Source organism: Nyctereutes procyonoides, unplaced genomic scaffold (assembly GCF_905146905.1).
Source record: "Nyctereutes procyonoides isolate TBG_1078 unplaced genomic scaffold, NYPRO_anot_genome, whole genome shotgun sequence".
Lineage (NCBI taxonomy): Eukaryota > Metazoa > Chordata > Mammalia > Carnivora > Canidae > Nyctereutes > Nyctereutes procyonoides.
In genome coordinates, this window is record NW_026575135.1 from 7,986,081 (window position 1) to 8,008,764 (window position 22,684).

The window sequence follows — 22,684 nt, forward strand, 5'->3', positions numbered from 1 at the left end:
AATATATGACATAAAGCACTATGCTTTATTAAAGTGGCACGTGCACACACATGCATACACAAATACATAGAAATTGTAAAATTATAAAATCATTGGGAAAAATGACAGAAGACTTGAGTAAATAGAAAACCATATTAGGTTCTCTGATTCTGAAGACTGTATACTAAAATGATTCAATTCTCCAAATTAATCTATCACTTTTATTTCATCTTAATCAGAATCTCAGCAAAAGAAAATATAGGATCTTGACAAAATATTTCTTATGCTTTTTATTTTTTTAAGAATAAACCTTAGAGGATGCCTGGATGGCTCAGTCAGTTAAGTGTCAACCTTCAGCTCAGGTCAAGATCTCAGGGTCCTGGGATGGAGCCCTCCATTGGGCTCCCTGCTTGGTATGGAGTCTGCTTCTTCCTCTGCCCCATTCCCCTGCTCATGCTTTCTCTGTCTCTGTCTCTCAAGTAAATAAATAAAATATTTTTTAAAAAAAGAATAAACCTTAGAAGGGTGCCTGGCTGGCTCAGTCAGAGGAGTATGCAGCTCTTGGTCCTTAAGTCATGAGTTCAAGCCCAATATTGGGTGTAGAAATTAAATAAATATATAAATAAATAAACCTTAAAAAAATAAGCCATAAATGGTAGCCAGAATTTAAAAAAAAAAAAAAAAAAAAAAAAAGAACAGTAGTGGGAGCACCTGGGTGGCTCAGTTGGTTAAGCATCCAATTCTTGATTTTGGCTTAGGTCATGATCTCGGGGGCATGAGATCAAGCTCCAGGACAGGCTCCATGCTCAGTGTGGAGTCTGCTTGTTTCTCTCTGCCCCTCCTCCTACTTGTTCTCTCTCTCAAATAAATAAATAAATACATAAGTAAATCTTAAAAAAAAAATAGCATATGAGATTGCTGCCCAGAAATTAAAACTTTAATAGTTAAAACAGTGTAAATACATAAATAAAATAAATAAAAAGAGCTCAGCAGTAAATCATCAATAGAAATAAATTTAAAATCTGGAAAGTTTAGTTTACATGTATAATAATTTGTATATGGAAATATATGATAAAGATGTAATTTAAATTAGAAGGGAAATCAATAATTCATTAAACTATATAAGAATATTATTTTAAAATTTAAAAAATATATATTTATTTGAGACAGAGAAAGAGAGAGAGAGAGACCAAGCAGGGGAGTGGCAGGCAAAGGAAGAGGGAGGAGCAGGCTCCCTGCTCAGCAGGGAGCCCGATGCGGGACTCAATCCCAGGACCCTGGGATAATGACCTGAGCTGAAGGCAGACACTTAACTGAATGAGCAGGACCCTGGGATAATGACCTGAGCTGAAGGCAGACACTTAACTGAATGAGCAACCCAAGTGCCCCCCCCCTTTTTAATTTTAAAAAATATTTATTTGAGATAGAGAGAAATATTAAATTATAAACCTATTTCATGCCTTACATACATGCATAGAAACACACACATGCATGGACACACAATCCCAGAGTTTCTAAATGTAGAGGATAACATGATAAAAACAGTAGAAGAAAATATATTTGAATATCTGTATAATTTTTGCAATAGAGGTGACCTTTCTAAACATGCCCCATAAGCAGACAATAAGGAGACAGAATGACAAATTTGGCTGCAGAAAAATGAAAAACAAAAATTGAAAAATTACTCTCAATTTTCTTCCTACCCACTGATTTTAAATAACACAAAAACTTGTTTGTTAAAGGTGTGTGGCATGGGTGTTCTTAGGTGGATAATAATACAGACTCGAACCTAATGTTGCCTAAGATATTTTATCAGAATGGGAGGGTTTGTTTTCCTTCTGCCTAAATGCTATGTGTGAGGATGAGTCACATCCTAAAGTGTTGTTATTCTTGGTGGCCAATAAACCTCTCATGACTTTCGACCTCAAAGAATATGTTCTTAACAGACATTTACTCACTCATTCAGCTCATATTTGATAACTACTATGACCAAGGTATAGGGCTAGGATATACTGGGGACCAAAATTCTGAAGCCCTACATAGTATAGTAGAAAGAACTCTCAATTAGAGATAGATCTCTTGAGTTAGAGCTTGGGTCATAGTGGAATATTTCTGCCCTGTGGCAGGTCACTTGATCTCTCTGAGCCTGAGTTTTCCTATCTGTTATTAAAGTATAATAATACCTCAGAGAATTGTTATGAATATTAGAACCAAACAAGCAAAGAAACATTTATTGAACTCTTGCTCTTTGCCAAGTTCTTAACATATTTGAAGGAGAGTTTATAAAATTCTACACAAAAATGTTACTATCACATAATGAGTTCCCTGTTCTAAAGGAGGTAAAAATATGGGGCACCTGGGTGGCTCAGTGGTTGAGCAGCTGCCTTTGGCTCAGGTCGTGACCCTGAGGTCCTGGGATCGAGTCCTGCATCAGGCTCCTCTCAGGGAGCCTGCTTCTCCTTCTCCCTATATCTCTGCCTCTGTGTGTGTCTCTCATGAATTAATTAATAAAATCTTTTTTAAAAATAAAGGAGGTAAAGATAGAGAAAGGGCAAAAAAGCATATACATAGTTTATAATATTAAAATTTGTAAGTGAGAAAAATTTCATCATAAAAAAAGGAAAAGATCAGAGATTAAGAAACTTGGCTGGGAAGCTTGAGTTGGGCTTGAAAGTGGGTGGGTATTTGGACCTCTAGAAATGTATGAGAAGAGTACATAGACAGTGGGTATGATATGAATGGGAGCAAAGAGAATAAAAGAGAGCATGCAAAGAACAGTAGTACTTTAACAGGAGTATAGAGTAGATGAAGGTCGGCAGGAGCTGGAAAAAGTCTGGAGCCAGATCACAAAGAGACCTAAAGGCCAAACTCGTCTGTCTGGACTTGACACCTTAAGGAGTGAAGAGTTGTGCAAAATGTATGCCAAAACTTTGGCATAAGACTGACCTGGATTTGAATCTGCTCCTCACATCCTAGCTATAGTTTTGAGCAACACACTTAAACTCTGTAAGCCTGAGTTTCTCATCTATATGATGGAGATACTAATACTAACCTAAGTCAAGTTCCAAGCATAGTATCTTGTAAACAAAAGATGCTGGATGTGGCATAGTTATTATGTATAGGCAATGGTTGATTACTAAAGAACTTTGATGAGAGTAGGTGACATAACCTAAATTCTACAGCACAATGCAGACTAGATTAGAGGCTGGGAGATTAGTTAGGAGAAAATTATAGGAGTCCTAGGGGATACAGATAAGTTAAAAAACAGAAGGATCAAAATAAGAGTTTTAAAGAATATTTTATTTATTTTTAAAAGATTTTATGTATTTATTCATGAGTGACAGAGAGAGGTAGAGACATAGGCAGAGGGAGAAGCAGGCTCCATGCAGGGAGTATGATGTAAGACTCCATCCCAGGACTGCTGGATCACACCCTGAGCCAAAGGCAAATGCTCAACTGCTAAGCCACCCAGGCATCCTTTTAAAGAATATTTTAAGACAATATAATTAAGTGCCTTTTAGACACAGAGAGAACCTGTTGTAGGGGATAGAATGAAGATCCATGGGAGGAAATAACCTGTGAACTAAATTCTGGAGGTGGTAAGTGGGGATGAGATAAAAAATCCAGAGAGAACAGTACCCTTTGCCTGATTTCTTATCTGTGTTATTCTGTGATACAGAATGCATTATTGTCAGCATCTTAAATAGTTTGGAAAATAGGGTAGGGCATAAATATTGGAAGAGGTTAGTCTTGGAAAGAAGAACATTTTTCCACAAAAAGAAGAAAAAAATGCCAAATAAAACTATGTGGACATTTTGATATAAAAAGAGAAAAGTGAGGGAACACAACTTCTCACTCAAGAAAGTGAAGTTATCTCCAGGGAATGGGGTAAGTTATATATGTATGACTAGGAGAGTGTGGATATAGTTTAGTCTTTAACCTTAAGATCAAGATTTCTCAACCTTGGTACTATTGATATTTTGGGCTGATAATTCTTAAGGGTGGTGGTAGACTTTCCTCTTAATTTTAGGATGTTCATACCAGGATCCTGGCTTCTGCTAATTAGATGCCAGTAGCAACCCTTCCCCTAATTATGACAACCAAAAATGTCTCCAGATATCCCAAATGCCCTCTGGGAGGCAAAACACTTCAAATGAGAACCACTGGTCAAGCTGTTGGAATATGACAAGGGGCCTAAAGATATGGACATTATCTTGAGACTCTTATTTCTTTTTTTTTTAAAGATTTTACTTATTTATTCATGAGAGACACAGGGGGAGAGAGAGAAAGAGGCATAGAGAGGCAGAGGGAGAAGCAGGTTCCATGCAGGGAGCCAGACATGGGACTCGATCCCAGGTCTCCAGGATCACACCCTGCGGTGAAGGTGGTGCTAAACCACTGAGCCACCCGGGCTTCCCAAGACTCTTATTTCTAACATTCAGAACATTACTGGCACATACAGACTCTCTCATTCACATATATATATTTCATATGTATATACGTATGTATATTCATATACATATGAAATATATATAGATAATTAGCATTGAAGGACCAGCTGAAGCTGCATAGCATATATTTGTAGTAGAACCAATAAACCTGATTTTATGGTTTTATTATTTTCCCCCCAAATTACAGAGAATCCAGGTGTAGAACAGGTGGGAGAGATCAGGAAGCTAGATGCTAAAGAAAAAGATATTTAAAAGAGAAGGAAGGTGCTCAATAGTGTTAGATATTATTGCTTCTGGCTACTTTCTTTTTTTTTTGTTCCTGTAAGTAACAATACAAGTTGCTAACCTACTATGTTTGTACATACCAAACACGTAGTAGGTGTTCAAAAGTTATTTGTTAAATTAGTTTACATTGTGAGGTACAAGATTGGGTCTAAATTCAAAATATGAAGTTGTGAGAACTGCTGTTTATAAAGCAACATTAAGACTTCTTTTGGAGAGAAAAAGAGAAATTGTTTGCCCGTCTTGTATAAGGATGATATTGGCTACCATGGATATTTGTGATTTGTTATAACTTATTATAGCTTCAATTTGCAGTTTAGACCTTAGGAAGTTATTTATTTTATAAGTTGGTTCATTTTCCATTAGGTACACAGTGGTTCTGTTATGCTTTTGTGATTCAAACAGCTAGATTTCCCATAGGTGTGGTTAATCTGGTGAAATAACTAAATGAGGTATCTATTCAATTATTCTGTATCTTTACAATTTATTTGTTAAAACAATAAAGAATTATTTCCTTTTTAAGCTCCTGTAACTCTTATGACATTAATTTCCTCAGGGAACAACTAGTTTTTTATATAAGTGTCTTATTTCTCCTGCCACATTGACAGAATAGAATCATATGCTCTCCCCAACTAGTGTAGTTCCTTGCACATAATATGTGCTAAAAATTACTGATAGGGGCAACTGCAGGATTAGCTGATTAAGCATCCAACTCTTGATTTCAGCCTAGGTCATGATCTGAGTCATGAGATCAAGCCCTGGGTGCTACGCTTTGCGCTGAGTGTGGAGCCTGCTTAAAATTCTCTCTCCCTCTGCTCCTTCCTTGCTAAAAAACTGATAGATTAAACCAATGAGTGAACAATTACACCTCACTGGGTGGAAGTCGAAAGACCTATATCCCTATCTCACCTATGTAATTTTTGGCAAATGCCTTAATTTCACTGGACCATAAAATATGAGAAGCTTTAGAGTGAATGTTACTCAGAGAAATTTTTTATTAAAGTGTAGTTAGCCCTTCCATTTTTCAGAAGGAAATGGACACTCAAGTACAACTGTTCATTCCAGCCTAAGGCTTCTTTAGGGGAACAGAGTCAAGTCCAAAACGGATAATGTTTTTATCCTAGCCAGAAGCTTAGCTTAGGTACATTTTTTTTAACGTGTGTATAAGATACAATAAACATTTAAGGTATGAGATGACTCATAATCAGAAAAATGTTTATGGGTTCAACATGTGGAAAAGAGAAAACTGATAGTGTTTTTAGGGACAAATGTTGCAAAAATAGGCTACGAAACATTTGGCTTCTGTATTTGAAGAAAAGGTAAACTACATGAATATGAAATATTAGGTTTTCCTTGTATACTGGTGAAAATTTCTTTACATGCTGATGCTACCACAGCTTGTTTCTAGTGTTATTATCTAGTTTAATTAGATTAATTATGTTGTGCCAAAATGTTTGCTCTCAATCTATGATGTAAAATCATTCCTTACTGATCAAAAGATAGTATGTGACTACACCCGTAAATTAACAACCAAAACACAAGTTACTTATGCAACACATTTGTGCAATATTATTTCATTCCATATATCCAGATTTTCTGCATAATCTGGTTCAGACTAATCTGCAACTCCATCTCAAATTGACTATAAGCCATATTTATGCCATGTTCGCTTTGGCTGATGTGTGTTGGTGTGTGTAATATTTTATACACATTAATGATCCTGCAAAAACACTGAACATCTACATTTAATAGAAAATGCAAAAAAATTTTGATTATTTCAGAATGACCTGGTGCCAAATTTCAAGTAGTGAATTAAATATCTATTTGAGAGATTACTCTAAATGTTTAGAGATAAAACATTGTGCTAGTGTATACAAAGCATATAAAGATAATTAAGACATGGTGCATAGCCCACCTTCTTAATAAGACAGCAATCTGGTAGAAGCAGGCATGAATAAAACAATTATAAAGCATGAAAACTGTCCAAAGTGGGACACTGAGAAAAGCTGCAAGAGTGCCAAACAGGTAACAACTAATTCTAAGATTATCAGTGGGAGGAGTAAACATTTGAACTGAACCCTGTAGCATAAACAGGTTCTGAACATGTGATCAGGATATATATAAAACAGCAGGAACAAAGACTTGCAAGTCGAAGAATCTGGGAGATGTTCAAAGAATGGCTAATGGTGCAGGGTTCCAAAGTAAACGGGTGGAATAATTGTTACATGCTAAGAATTTCAGATTTTACCCTGTATGTGATAAATTACAAAGTTTGAGCAGGGGAATGATATTCTCAATTAGTTGTTTTGGAAATATCATCCTAGCATCAGTATACAGAATTGTTTGAAGAAAAAAAAAATCAGAACAACATCAGACAAGAATTCATGAGCTTCTCAAAGGCTAAGATCTGTTTCCATTATTTTTGCATTTTCAATGCCTAATATTGTGTTTGGCACAAAGTATGTTCTCAGTAAATATTAAGCATTATTACTCTGTCCTCTACAGCACAGCATGCGAATACAATAATGAAGCTTATTATTATTAGAAGAGATTTCCATAAATGTATGGAATTGATCTGGATAGCAGGGGGTTTTTCCAGTTTCCTTTATGGCTCTTCAGCTTCGTTTATATTCAAGTGTGTTAAGGGGACCTGGGTGGCTCAGCTCAGGCAGTTAAGTGTCTGATTCTTGATTTCAGCTTGCTCATGATCTGTATTGTAAGATGGAGGCTCACACCAGGCTCTACACTCAGTGTGGAGTCTGCGTGGGATTGTCTTTCTCCCTCTGCTGTTCCCCGTGCGTGCTCTCTTTCCCTCTCTCTTTCTCTAAAATAAATAAATAAAATCTTTATATTCAAGTGTGTTTAAATTGACTTCCACCTAGATACAAAATAATAATAATGTAAGTAATGGTGAATTAAAATTTATAGACATATAAAGAAAGCTACTTTTAGAAATTTCCAAAGACAAGCAGGAGGAAAATCTTTGTTAAATATATGGCTAAGAGTAAATGTTCCTTTTAAAGAATCTATGGCCACCCTAAAGCATGGACTCTGAGCCAGACTACCTGGGCCTACAATTCTGTCCCATACTTTCTAGTTGCTTAATCTTGAGCAAGAACTTAAGTTCTCAATGTTCCAGTTTTCTTACCTGTAATATAGTATCCAGTTTATAAGTAGTTGTAAAGTGTTTAGAATAGTGCTTGGCACATAGTAAGTACTCAATAAAAGTTAGCTATGTTCAAATTATTATTCTTACATGGAAGAAACTATTATATATTTCTCAAAATCTGTTCTTTCCTTATTTTAATAATAGAATATCCAAGTTGTAACTATGCATATGACTATTCAGAATAAACAATGAATCTTCTAGCCTTTACTACAGCTAAGAGTGACCACGTGACTACAGCATAACCAACGAGATATAAGCAAGCAGAAGTGTCATGTGGCAGCTTAAGGGAACCTTCCTTGAGAGTCAACTAGATACTTACTAGATATTCAAAATTAATTAATAATGAAGCTGCTAATGGTTGGTAAGGACACAAAGCAACAGGAACTCTCAAACAGTGCTGGTAGGAGTATACATTGGTATAATCACTTTGGAAAACAGTTTGCTATTACTGAATAAGTGTGATGATATGCATACTCAATAATCTAGAAATTCATTCCTAAATTATATTGCAGAAAAATGTATATGTATAAGTAGGACATATGTACAAGGATATTGATAGCAGCATTATTTATCATTTGGAATAATCCAAAGGTCCATCAACAATAGAATGGATAAATCAATTGAGATATATTTATATGATGGTATATTCAGCAATGAAATTAACATACATACAACTGGCATCCACTGAATAGAAACAAAAACCAAACTAACACAAACAGCAACATTTAAAAATAAGCAAAACTGTATCATTTAGAAACGCATACTTGGGTGAAACTAAAGAAAAGCAAAGCAGTGATTACCATAAAGTCAGGATTATAGTAATCTCTAGGTCTAGGGGGAGAATTCCTCAAGGGAGAGTTGTGATTAGAAAAGGGAACACAGCTTCTGAAATTCTTGCAATGCTGCTTTCTTTACTTTGAGTGGAGGTTGCATGGATGTTTCTTTAAAGTCATTTTTTAAGCTATAAATTGTCTTATGCATTTTTCTATATTAACATTATATTTCATAATTTTAATTCCAGTTATATAAAGAAGCATTGTGCCCTTGGCCTCTCCTCTTTTTCATTCCTTGCTCTATCTTGCTGCCTGAAACATAAATACTGAGACCATGAAACGGAGGACCATGAGACAGAGGGCCACAATACACGAATATGAGAGCAATGAGCTGGATAGTTAAGTCCCTGAGGATTTTGTTGGGCACAGCTGCCATATCAGACCTGAACCTTTTAGTTCTGTACCTCATTTGTGTGACAGAGAAATAAATTTTATATGCTTGGAAATTTTCTGTTATTTAAATAGTCAAATCTGATATTAACTAACATACCTATATACAAGATCTCCACAAGACAACCTAATGAATGGAAAAATCCCCTGATCTTGTACACACACACACACACACACACACACACACACACACACACAAATTAGGCAATTAATAGGATTCACAGAAGAAGAAATCCAAAGGGCTTATGAACATCTAAAAAGTGTTTAATCTCAGCAGTAACCAGAAAAACGCAATTGAAAACAATAATGAGGGATCCCTGGGTGGCGCAGCGGTTTGGCGCCTGCCTTTGGCCCAGGGCGCGATCCTGGAGACCCGGGATCGAATCCCACATCGGGCTCCCGGTGCATGGAGCCTGCTTCTCCCTCTGCCTGTGTCTCTGCCTCTCTCTCTCTCTCTGTGACTATCGTAAATAAATAAATAAAAAACCTTTAAAAAAAAAAAAGAAAACAAAATGAGAGCATTTTTCTTGTCAGACTAGCAAACATTTTTAAAGAGCAAAACATTCATTTCTGTTGAGTATTCTGGAAAATGATCTCTCAGGCATTTTTAACATAACTTGCTATAAATTTTTGGAAGGTAAATTGACACTATTAAATTTGAAAAGCTCTTACTATTTAAGGCAGCAAAGCAACACATTTATATCATAGGAATAACAGCAATAATATTCAAAACTCTATGAGAATTCTTGCCATATTATTTGTCAAGGTAAAAAAAAACAAACCTGAAAACAATCTATTAAATCTATCAGTAGCAGAATTTTTTGAGTAAGTTACGGCATATTTTTACTATGAAATATTATGCAGCTGTTAAAAATGAGTTAAATCTATATATGTTTATCTGGAAGGTTGTTCATGATGTATTGTTTACTGTAGAAAATAAATCACTCATTTTTATGTAACTGGCCAAACCCTTTTGTATGTGCATGTCCATATAAATTTGTATGAACATATAAGGAGGTAAGAAAAGACAATACCCCTGGGTGGGGGATGGGGTAACTGGATGATGGGCATCAAGGAGGGCACTTAATGTAATGAACACCGGGTATTACATGCAACTGAAGAATCACTAAGCTCTACCTCTGAAACTAACACCACAATATGTTAATTAATTGATCTTAAATTTTACAAAGACACACCCCAGATTAACACTGGTTATCTGGGAATAAGCTTAGTAATAGAGATTACGTTTCCTGCGTTCATTTTAGGAATGGTTTTACTGGTTACAGGGAGTCTAAATGTGTTAACTTCTGTTAATTTTTACAAAATCATTTAATTTCGAATTAGTTTTTTTTTTAAAGATTTTATCCATTCATTCATAGACACAGAAAGAGAGAGGCAGAGGCACAGGCAGAGGGAGAAGCAGGCTCCACGCAGGGAGCCCGATGTGGGACTCGATCCTGGGTCTCCAGGATCACACCCCAGGCTGCAGGTGGCACCAAACCGCTGCGCCACCAGGGCTGCCCTCGAATTAGTTTTAATCCAAGAACACGCAGTCAGGTACCTCAAGGCCAGACGAACATCATCCTACTGATAACTGCCAAACATTAAATGCAGCCAACTGCACAAACCTGTACAAAATAGAATGAAGTCAGTAACTTGGGAGAATACTATGGCTCATCCACTGATGTTTCTCTCTTTCTTTTTTTTTTTAAAGACTTTATTTATTTATGAGAGACACAAAGAGAGAGAGAGAGAGACACACACACACAGGCAGAGGGAGAAGCAGGCTCCATGCAGGGAGCCTGACGCGGGACTCGATCCCAGGTCTCCAGGATCACACCCTGGGCCGAAGGCAGGCGCTAAACCGCTGAGCCTCCACTGATGTTTCATAATTAGTATTTTGTTAATAATTAACTGGAAAGACACCCATATGCTGGTAAAATAAATAAATGCATGTTACTTCTTGCAAGATCGTGGGAAGAAATTCGATGCCGAGTTACGTCACGGAAAGGAAGGCGGCAGTTAAGAAACACCGAGACAACCCTTCTTCCCGATTCTCACACGAGCGTGTCTGCGAAGGGGCGGCCATCGGTCAAAGTGTACAGTACGCATGTCCCAACTCCAGCTATCTCGCCGCCCTCCTCTAACGCCCTTCCGCCGGCAAGGCCAACACCTGAATCCGGCCTCCCCCTCCCTCTCGCTTCTCCGAGTCCCTGCACCTGGGGGCGGGTTCCCCCGTTTGCCTCCCGGAACGCTTCCGCCCCTGCTTCCCCGCTGGCACCGTTCCGTTCGGCCAGGATTAAGCTAATAACCAACATTAGAAGCCCAGGCCCCCTTGGCCGGACGGCCCAGCCTTTCATACCGGTTCCTTCTGGCTTCCCACCACCTTCCCCACTGTCGCTGTCCCCTCGGGGCCACCGAGGCTTCGTGCGTCGGCCACGCGAGGACGCCAAACACCCCCGACGCTGAGCCACCGCAGGCGGAAATGCTGGGAGCTCGAGGGGCGGGGCCTGGCCTGCGTGGCCAATGGGAGCGCTGAGCCCGCCCCCCCCTGCGCCGGAGATCACGTGAGCAGTAGGCGGGAATTTTCTCAGGCGCCGAAGGGTAGGTGGCGATTTGATCCCCGGGGAGCCGCCCTGAGGTGCTGAGGGGATGAGGGGAGGGGGGGGGGTGTTCTATGAGCAGAAGAGAAGAAGAGATCAGGCTGGGGTAGAGGATGGCAGCTCCAGAGTTTCTGGAAAACAGATTTGTGAGGGCGGCTTATGTGGCTCTGTGGGGCTGAGACCCCAGCGCCCGGGCCCGCGTAACCTGATGAGGCGGGAATAGGGAGAGTGCGGGGCGCAGAATGGCCCGGGGATCTCAACCCACTAACACCGAGTTGTATGGATCGAACGATGTGAGGAAATGTGTGAGCCTTGCCTCCTCTGCGGTGTTTACATGGCTCAAGTGTGGTTTTTAGGCAAAGGAGTGAGGAAGGGGAGAAATCTCCTTAGGGAAGCCAGCCCCCAAAATTCGTTCGCTCCTACGTGTCTTAAATAATCTTGGAAATGATGTTCCATTATGGATACGTACACTTTAAAAATGTAAAAGTTTTTATCTCAATTATGTGTCAGTAAAACTGGGTGGGAAAAAAAATTCTGTACCTTAACTTCTCTGGCCTTCTGCATAAGGGCCTAACCTAATTATTTTTTTTTAATTTTTAATTTTAAAAGACTTTATTTATTTATTTATTTATTCATGAGAGACACAGAGAGAGAGAGAGAGAGAGAGGCAGTCCCCTACTTCACTCCAAAGGGCTACTCCCAAGGGGCAACTACTTTAAATTATTTTAGTGGTTTCTTCTAGAAGTTACCTCCCAAGTTTGTTTCTTTCTTTTCTTTCTTTATTATTATTTTTTTTTTGGTTAAGATTTTATTTATTCATTCATGAGAGACACACAGAGAGGGACAGAGACACAGGCAGAAGCAGGCTCCCTGAGGGGAGCCCGACGTGGGACTCCATCCCAGGACCCTGGGGTCACATCCTGGACCAAAGGCAGACGCTCAACCACTGAGCCACCCGGGCTGCCCTCTAACCTAATTACTTATATGCATTTCCATTTTGACCCTGATCAGGAGGTAGCACAGGAGAAATAAAATCTCTAGAAACAGATAAGGAAAAATAATTCAGGAATTGCTGCAATTCAAAAGTTGATTATTTTTAAAAGACTTTTCTCTTTAGCTATGATTTTGCTTGTCCACTCCCTTTGATTTTAGAAATAAGGCTGACTTACCTCTTCCTGTCCATCCACTATTATAAGATGGTTCAAATACCTGTAATCAATGAAGTAAACCTGATAGGTGAAAGGAATTCTTTGAATATATATGATGTATAATATCTTATTTTACTATTATAGGTTCAGCATGAATTTAAATGATTAACTTCAACACAACAGTAATTATTGTTCAAAGTAGTTGATGAGAGTGACAAATCTGAAGTGAATGGAAATACTAGGCTTCCCAAGAAAGGAAAATTTAAGATGAACACTGCTGACAATAACCGAATGGATTAAGTAGAGTTGTTTTAAACTTTTTGAAATGACTTTTAGAATGAGGCACAGTCAGATGATGTTTTAGGAAAGCACAGTATCAAAAAATGGAAATTCTAAATTAATATTTACCTCAAAGATTATTGATACACCATATGGAGAAGGTATGGAGGCACAGTGATTAGGAAATATTTCCAGTGGGATCCCTGGGTGGCTCAGTGGTTGGACATCTGCCTTCAGCCCAAGGCGTGATCCCGGGGTCTTGGAATCAAGTCCCACGTCAGGCTCCCTGCCTGGAGCCTGCTTCTCCCTCTGCCTCTGTCTCTGCCTATCTGTGTGTCTCTCATGGAAAAATAAATACAATCTTAAAAAAAAAAAAGATGTAAAAAAAATAAAATATTTCCAGAGAAGTAATCACCAGTAAGAAAATGCTATGTTAATCTTTAATTAAGATTGAACAAGGTCACCAACACTATATTGGTGTATTCCCCACATCTGTTGATACCACAGAACCTAGTAATATTAAAAATAATTCAGATTGCTTATTGGGTTTTTCATTGGAAAGCTTATGTAATATCCAAAATGTCTTCTGATTCATTAATCAAATAAAGTAATTGTATTCCATAACCATTTTGCTCCTAGTATTTTAAGACAGTAGTTGAGTAGTTAAGAATGTTCAGTCGATGATGACTGAAAATAGGAATAGATTCATAGCTAATTAATGTAGATGAGCTCTTAAGGTTTTCTGGTGCAGTACCTTCACCATAGACAAGGGAACAGGTAAACTTCAAACAAATTTAAAATCATGAGGGACCCCTGGGTGGCCCAGCGATTGAGCATCTGCCTTTGGCTCAGGGCATGATCCCGGGTCCTGGGATTGAGTCCCACATCAGGCTCCTTCCAAAAAGCCCTCTGCATGTGTCCCTGCCTCTCTCTCTGTCTCTCATGAATAAATAAATAAAATCTTTTTAAAATTTTTTTTTAAATAATAAAATGATAATGGAACTAAGGTAAAACATTTGGATTAAAATGTTTGTTTCACTCGCTAAGAACTTACTGACAAACTACTATGTGAAGACTTCTGGTTTACTTCTGAATCCCCCAAAACATTTTAAATAACTGATCAGAATACTAAGAACTATCTGATACACTGGACTCTGTCGTACAGTGACTCTTATAAGCTGTAATTGCTCCAGTTCTCACATAAATGAGAACCATCTTGGACTCTTTCAGCATTTTAAATTTTACTTATTGCTAAATTTAAAAAAAATGTTTATTTACAATAGTTACCCATTTATCTAAGAATAATATGTCATTGTGGCTTTCTGAGCTAAGTATTAGGGAATTCTAACTTCAGCCTTTTTTCTTTTTTAATATTACTGAATTATTTTTCATATTACTTTTTTTAAGTTTTTATTATTTTATTTTTCAGTAATCTCTACTCCCAACATGGCATTTGAACTCATGACCCCAAAATCAAGAATCACATGTTCTTCCTACTTAGCCACTCCTGGGCTTTTTATTTTTTAAGTAAAAGACTAGAATTTCCCAAATTCTTCTCCCCTGCTTCAGCACAGTTTTATCTATGGTCATGCTATTTAAAGACCCCTTAAGAAATATGGTTGTCCTGAGAAAACCACTGTACCAGTCTTGCAAATTCCTGCCTCTTTTGCAACAAAATGATCACAGTATGTATATATTTCAAACCACCAACCAGAAGTTATATGGATTAAACAATATATGAACATATATCAAAAATAGATTAACAATTTTATATCAACATACATTATTTTCATATTAGATTTAAATCATAGTAACTAATGTTATTTTTAAAGTTAACTTTTTTATCATTTAGTGCCTTTTTAAAAATAAATGAACTAAAGTTTTGTGATTAAGAATGGTTTTCTACTCCTTGCTTTGCTATTTTGCCAACATTTAATTTTAATTTTTATATTTCCAGATACTGAAATTTGTACCGCTTTCAAAGAAAGAAGACATGTTTTCAGCATTCAAATATTGTGCAATAGACTACTTATATGAGGTAGACTGTTACTGGATCGCTAACTACTAAGAATTATGATATGAAAATATTATCTGCATTCACTATAAGATTATGATAATTGCAGTAGTTCTTAGATTAATCCTTAGTTTGATTAATTACTTTGACATTTATTTAAACTTTCTTCCCACTTCTACTATACCTTAAAAATGCCATTTTTAGAAGGAAATTATTGATAATGCAACATGCATTTGAAGTCAGCAGAAAAAGAAATTCTTGGCATATTTGGGCTGCTTTTATGAACATTCTTGAGTGATCTTCCTTGAAAAGAGTGGGGAGGGAGGGATCTTCATGAGGAAATAACAGTAACAGCATATATTGACCACTTACTATGAGTGAGATACATTGCTCTTTTGATGGATTGTGTCACTTGATCATCATAACTACTGCAAGAGCAAGATGCCATTGTTACACAGGTGTTACAGTTTTACAGGTTAAGAAACTCATGTCTAGAGAACTTAAACAGCTTATACAAAGCTGAGACTCCAGTACATTGTTAAGAAACTAATTGGGGTAATCGTCATACAACAATTCATTGTTCTTATGATCTTAATTGACAGGTTAAATTTTGATTTTCTTTATAATCTTGACCTCATTACTGGGAAGAAAAATTTCTCCAATGTAACTAAAACTCTGTTACATTTTATAGAAAATAAGAAAGACATTTATATATCTTCAGGTTTTATTATTTCTTCCCAACTGTGAGAGGTAAATGTGTTATTATAACATATACATGGTAGGGAATCAGATGTCATTGTTAAACAAATATACTTATGAATATATTGGCCACTTCAAAATTCAAACATCCTTAAACTTTTATCCTTGTCCATGGTATCTTAGTTTCTTGTTCATAGATCACACCCCATGATATAGTACAAATGTGATACTAGTTGATGGCAAATCTTGCAAAAGTTGTAGAATTTTGTAAGGTTCATGAAAACAATGTTGAGGAACCACTCAAATAACAGGTAAAGCTATTGTCAAATGAAGACCTTGCAATATTAGATTAGTTACAGGTAAGAGGAAGAGAATGGTTTGAATATTAAAGGAGTTAGAAATGCCTTGGGAATATTTCGGTTAAATAGATTTTTAAAATATCTTCCCTGGGTGGCTCAGTGGTTGAGCATCTGCCTTTGGCTCAGGGCGTGATCCTGGAGACCTGGGATCGAATCCCACGTCGGGCTTCCTGCATGGAGGCTGCTTCTCCCTCTGCCGGTGTCTCTGCCTCTCTCTCTCCCTTTCTGTGTCTCTCATGAATAAATAAATAAAATATTAAAATAAAATATCTTCTTTATAATCAAAAGTGAAGTAACTCTTATCATGCATATCATTATATAATACAGTTTGTAGGAAAATTTTGATTAAAAAACAGTATGGTTACAAGCCAATTATAAACAAAATTTTGTTAGATATAAAAATTCTTTTTTTTTTAAACTTAATTCTTATAACTACTTCATTTTTTTAGATAAAGTGTTAATCAAACTTTTTTCCCTTTTTGCTGTGAATCGTTGGTCCTCATTTTATATAAATTACTTTAACTTATCTTTTCTTTCTTTGTACAATTTATTCTTGGTTAGTTAAGACCTCTTATTTAATATGTATAACACCTTCAGCAAACATAAACTAGTTTCCCAAGAAACTATCATTTGTCAAAATATATAGAATAACGAATTTTATGGGAAGTTGAGAGTCACTGAGGAAAAGCTTCATAGAGGAGATATTGCTTAAGATGGACCTTGAAAGATTAAATAGGATTTTTTTTCTTGATAAATAAGGTTTTGATAATCTGAGAAGAATAGCAGGGCATTTTTCAGAAGCACACCATAGATGATGAGCTTGAAGAAATAGTTCTATTTGTTGATTTTTTTTAAGTTAGAAAATTATTTGCTGGTTGTCACAAGTTTAATAATGCAAAGACATAGAAAACAAAATCAAGACAGCTGTGTTATACTGTTAAGTGAAAAAAAGCATATTGCTAAATGGCATACTATATAAATGGTGTGATCTCACTTTCGTCAAACGCGCACACACACACACATTTTAGCCTAGCCTAGAAAAAATGTTGGTGGAAAATATGCCAAACTATTACCAATATTACTAGGGACCTTGACTTTCTCAGTTACATGTTCTGTGTTATTTTATATTTTGTAATAAGCAGGTATTACCTTCAGATAAAAATAATATAAATTTAAAAGAACAGAATTTTAATATTCTGAATATTGATAGTTAAAGCTGATGAATGTATTAAATGATTTTATAATCTTACTTTCTTACACAGACTGTAGTTAGAAAGAAGTTTCACAGAGATGCCTTACTGCTTCGAATCCCTTCATGTTTATATCAAGACAAAAATTATTATGGAGAAGTTATTGATGATAAGTTTAGGAGGCCATGGATGAGAAGTAAGTTTTATTTTTTATTTCTCAAAAAATGTATTTAATTTTATTTTTCAAATATTTATTTTTATTTTTTTGTATACTTTTTTATTGGAGTTCAGTTTGCCAACATATAGTACAACACCCAGTGCCCATCCCATCAAGTGTCCCCCTCAGTGCCCATCACCCAGTCACCCTATCTCCCCACCCATCACCCCTTCCACCACCCCTTGTTCATTTCCCAGAGTTAGGTGTCTCTCATGTTCTGTCTCCCTCTCTGATATTTCCCACTCATTTTCTCTCCTTTCCCCTTTAATCTCTTTTACTATTTTTTATATTCCCCATATGAGGGAGACCATATAATGTTTGTTCTTCTCCGATTGACTTACTTCACTCAGCATAATACCCTCCAGTTCCATCCACGTTGAAGCAAATGGTGGGTATTTGTCGTCTCTAATGGCTGAGTGATATTCCATTGTATACAGAGACCACATCTTCTTTATTTTTCGATGGACACCGAGGCTCCTTCCACAGTTTGGCTATTGTGGACATTGCTGCTATAAACATTGGGGTACAGGTGTCCCGGCATTTCACTGCATCTGTATCTTTGGGGTAAACCCCCAGCAGTGCAGTTGCTGGGTCATAGGGTAGCTCTATTTTTAACTCTTTGAGGAACCTCCACACAGTTTTCCAGAGTGGCTGCACCAGTTCACATTCCCACCAACAGTGCAAGAGGGTTCCCCTTTCTCCCCATCCTCTCCAACATGTGTTGTTTTCACCATTCTCACTGGTGTGAGGTGGCATCTCATTGTGGTTTTGATTTGTATTTCCCTGATGGCCAGTGACGCAGAGCATTTTCTCATGTGCTTGTTGGCCATGTCTATGTCTTCTTTGGTGAAATTTCTGTTCATGTCTTTTGCCCATTTCATGATTGGATTGTTTGTTTCTTTGCTGTTGAGTTAATAAGTTCTTTATAGATCTTGGATACTAGCCCTTTATCTGATACGTCATTTGCAAATATCTTCTCCCATTCTGTAGGTTGTCTTGTAGTTTTGTTGACTGTTTCTTTTGCTGTGCAGAAGCTTTTTAAAAGTGATGTCAGGGATCCCTGGGTGGCGCAGCGGTTTGGCGCCTGCCTTTGGCCCAGGGCGTGATCCTGGAGACCCAGGATCGAATCCCACGTCAGGCTCCCGGTGATGGGGCCTGCTTCTCCCTCTGCCTATGTCTCTGCCTCTCTCTCTCTCTCTCTCTCTCTCTCTCTCTCTCTCTCTCTCTGTGACTATCATAAATAAATTAAAAAAAATTTTTTTTAAAAAATTAAAAAAAAAATAAAAGTGATGTCAGAGCAGCCTGGGTGGCTCAGCGGTTTAGTGCTGCCTTCGGTCCAAGGCGTGATTCTGGAGACCCGGGATCGAGTCCCATGTCAGGCTCCCTGCATGGAGCCTGCTTCTCCCTCTGCCTGTGTCTCTGCCTGCCTCTGTGTGTGTGTGTGTGTGTGTGTGTGTGTGTGTGTCTATGAATAAGTAAATAATTTTTTTTAAAAAGTGATGTCAGAGTTTAGCACAGTAAATTATTAAGAAAGTGTGATTTTCTTCTTAATTGTGTTGTGTTTATTCATATCAGAACTCTAAGAAGGTTACAAATTAATATTTTTATGACAGAATATAGGTGACAAAGTAGGGAATTGGGAAGCTTTTATACTAGATATGAATAGAACAAATAAAATATATGTAGATGATGAAGTCTTAAAATATTCTAGCATTGTAAACGTTTATGGTGTTATAATAGGATCTTACTCAACTGTAGGAGAGCTACTTTAAAATGTTATGATACACTGCAAATAAAACTATTTTTAAATGCATATGTACAAAATATATGTTTTGCTCTTATCATGTCATGGATTTAAGAAAGAAGTAGCTTCCATAGAGGAGTCAAGTTAGTTAGCAACACTTATTTAGCATGTATTATGTACCAGGCATGTTATAGGTGCTAAGGACAGTTACTAAAAAGACAGAAGTAGTTCCTTCCCTCAGTGGGTTTTCAGACTGAAAGAAAGATATAGCAATAAAACCATTAAATATAGAAGCTAATGTCTGGTATTAATAAATGTGTAGAAAAGACAGTAGGGTAATGTGATACGAAATTTAGTAAGGAGCACTGATTCCTAAGATGCTTAGGGAAGGAGGTGGACATTTAAGTTAAGATCTGAATGAGGAGGGATCCCTGGGTGGCACAGCGGTTTGGCGCCCGCCTTTGGCCCAGGGCGCGATCCTGGAGACCCAGGATCGAATCCCACGTCAGGCTTCTGGTGCATGGAGCCTGCTTCTCCCTCTGCCTGTGTCTCTGCCTCTCTCTCTCTCATTCTGTGTGACTATCATAAATAAAAAAATAATAATAAATTTAAAAAAAAAAAAGATCTGAATGAGGAGAAGGCAACAACCATAAAACAATATGGGGGTAAAGCCTTTTAAGCAAATGCAAAGTTTCTGACTCAGGAATAAAGTTGATGAGTGTAAGGACCAGAAAATTAGGCCATCAGACAGATTAATGAAAACAGGATATCTAAGAAGTAGGTAGCTTCTGAAAGATATGAGGTACTGAATGCCATAATATGGAGTTTATTTGTCTATATTATAGCTAATGTGACAAATCATTGGACAGTTTTTAGACAGGGAGTGACATAACCTGATATATGCTTTGGAAAAATCATTCTGGTTGTCTGGAGTATAGAAGGGTGGGATTGGGAGACAAGAGTAGAAATGGTAAAATCAATCAGAAAGCTATGTATTGATTCAAAATCTAGATTGCTAAGTGAATCTACACTTTACATAAAAGATGATAGTAGCTTGAATTAGGTTTATATTAATGGAGGCGTAAGGAGTGGTTGAATTGCGATTATTTTAGAGGTCCAGCCAACAGTGAGAGAGTTAAAGAAAAAATAGAACAATAAAGAATTTCTTCTAGGTTTTGGACCTGAGCAACTGGGTGGATGGCAGTGCTATTTTCTTTATTTTTTTTAAGATTTTATTTATTCATGAGAGACACAGGGGGAGAGAGAGAGGGGCAGAGACACGGGCAGAGGGAGAAGCAGGCTCCATGCAGGGAGCCCCACGCGGGACTTGATCCCAGGTCTCCAGGATCACACCCTGGGCCGAAGGCGGCGCTAAACCGCTGAGCCACCCGGGCTGCCCTCAGTGCTATTTTCTAAGATAAGGAAAGGCTCATGGAAAGCCAATTTGTGGCTAGAGTCAATAGCTCTGCTTTGGCCAAGTCAAAATGCTTATTTAGGCATCTGAATGAAGACATCAAGGAGGCAATTTACTATATAAATCTTAAGCACAACTGGAGTTTCAAATTGGAGTAATCATATATGGATTGCACATAAACTTATGGAAGTGGATGAAGTCACTAAGAGCATGAGTATGTATAGGGCAGAGAGCCTAGGACAGAGCCCTAGAACACTCCAGATAAGAAGACAAGTGAGACAGAAAAAACAGATGAGTGTAGTATTATAGAATTCTAAAGAAAAAAGTGTTGCAAAGAAAAAATGGTCAAAAGCATTAGTCCCTGTTAAAATATCAAGTAAGATGAGAATAGTGAGTTGACCATTAATTAGCTTGACTAAATGTAGGTCATTAATGACCTTGGAGACGTTTCACTGGAATATTTGGTATGGAGGCCTAATTGGAATGTGTTGAGCTAAAAAAAATGAGATGTCAGGTGTGAGATGGTGAATATAGGCAACTCTTTTGAGCAATTTTGCTATGAAAATAGAAAATGAGATACTAGCTGAGGAGAGAAATGCAATAAAAGTTTTCTTTCTTCAGATGTGTGATTTAAAAAATGTGATAAGGAAAGAGACTATAAAATGTTTGCCAGTGGAAATCATCTTGATATAAAGAGAGAAAATGATGATGTAGGAAAGAAAAAGGATAACAGTAAAAGGAGATAGTATCAAGAGCACAACTGGAGGCCTTGGTATAAATAAAAGCCAGAATATTTTTTCCATTACAATAGATAGGAAGGCAGGGTTTGTAGGTAATTAAGCCAGTGAGATGGTAAAATTGGTGGTAGAAGATGAGGTAACTCTCTGTATCAATTTTCTATGTGAAGTCAAGGCCCTGGACTGAGAATGGTTAGGGGGAGGAGTATTGAAAATTTGAGAGGTGAAAGTGTTATATCATTGTCTTAAAGAATGAGAAAGCCAGGGGACACCTGGGTGGCTCAGTCAAACATCAGACTCTTGATTTCAGCTCAGGTCATGATTTCAGGGTACTGGGATGGAGCCCTACACTTGGCACAGAGTCTGCTTCTCCCTCTGCACCTTCCCCTCCCTGTGCACCTTCCCCTCCCCTTTCTCTCTTTCTCAACGTAAGTAAATAAAATCTTTGGGGGAAAAAAAAGGAGAAAGCCAGTTTGGTTGGGAAGGTGTACTATTATCATCTATCAATGTTTGGTGCCCATTTGAAATTTATGGTCATAATATGAAATTGGTTCGTTCAGCATGACTGGATGATCTTTTTCCCCCATAATTTTCAGCTGTTCTAGTGTATGTACACAAGTAGAGAGTCGGAGTTTTCCTAAGTTAGTACAAGGGAAAGAGAGGCAAGGGAATCAAGTGTCTTTGTAAGGGCGTGATTATGGGACTGGCTATGGAAACTAAACTGTAAGAGAGAGAGAGAGAGAGAGGAAGGAAGGAAGGAAGGAAGGAAGGAAGGAAGGAAGGACGGAAGGAAGGACGGAAGGGACGAATATCTTCATTTTACAATGAATATTGTAAAAATGGAATGAATCTTAATTAGATTGGAAAAAAGATAAAGAATAGCTTTCATCAAACTCCTAGCTAAAACTACAGAAGGAAAAATAAATAAACAGAAGGAAAAATGAGTTTATCATTTTGTCCTATTTCTTTTTCTCTTTTTAAAAACAATAATAGTATTAAGAGCCAAAATTTATTTTTAATATACAAGGCCCTGTTCTAAGCAATTTTTATGTCTCATCACATTTAATCTTTGCAATACTAGAAAAAGGCCATTAGTATTATTCCTAATTTGTAGATAAGGAAACTGAGGTACAAAGTGGTTAAGAGGTTTACTCAAGATCAAACACTTAATAAGTA

At 37.2% G+C, this 22,684-nt stretch overlaps 1 protein-coding gene across 1 annotated transcript in view; it reads left to right on the forward strand.

The window, feature by feature from the left end:
* Positions 1-17,513: 17,513 nt before the first annotated feature.
* The window catches only part of SHOC1 (shortage in chiasmata 1), an 80,983-nt gene continuing 75,812 nt past the window's right edge, over positions 17,514-22,684 (forward strand). Inside the window, exon 1 of the mRNA XM_055301551.1 lies at positions 17,514-17,592. Coding sequence (XP_055157526.1) covers positions 17,586-17,592 — 7 coding nt within the window. The 5' untranslated portion in view covers positions 17,514-17,585. The remainder of the gene's footprint in view (positions 17,593-22,684) is intronic.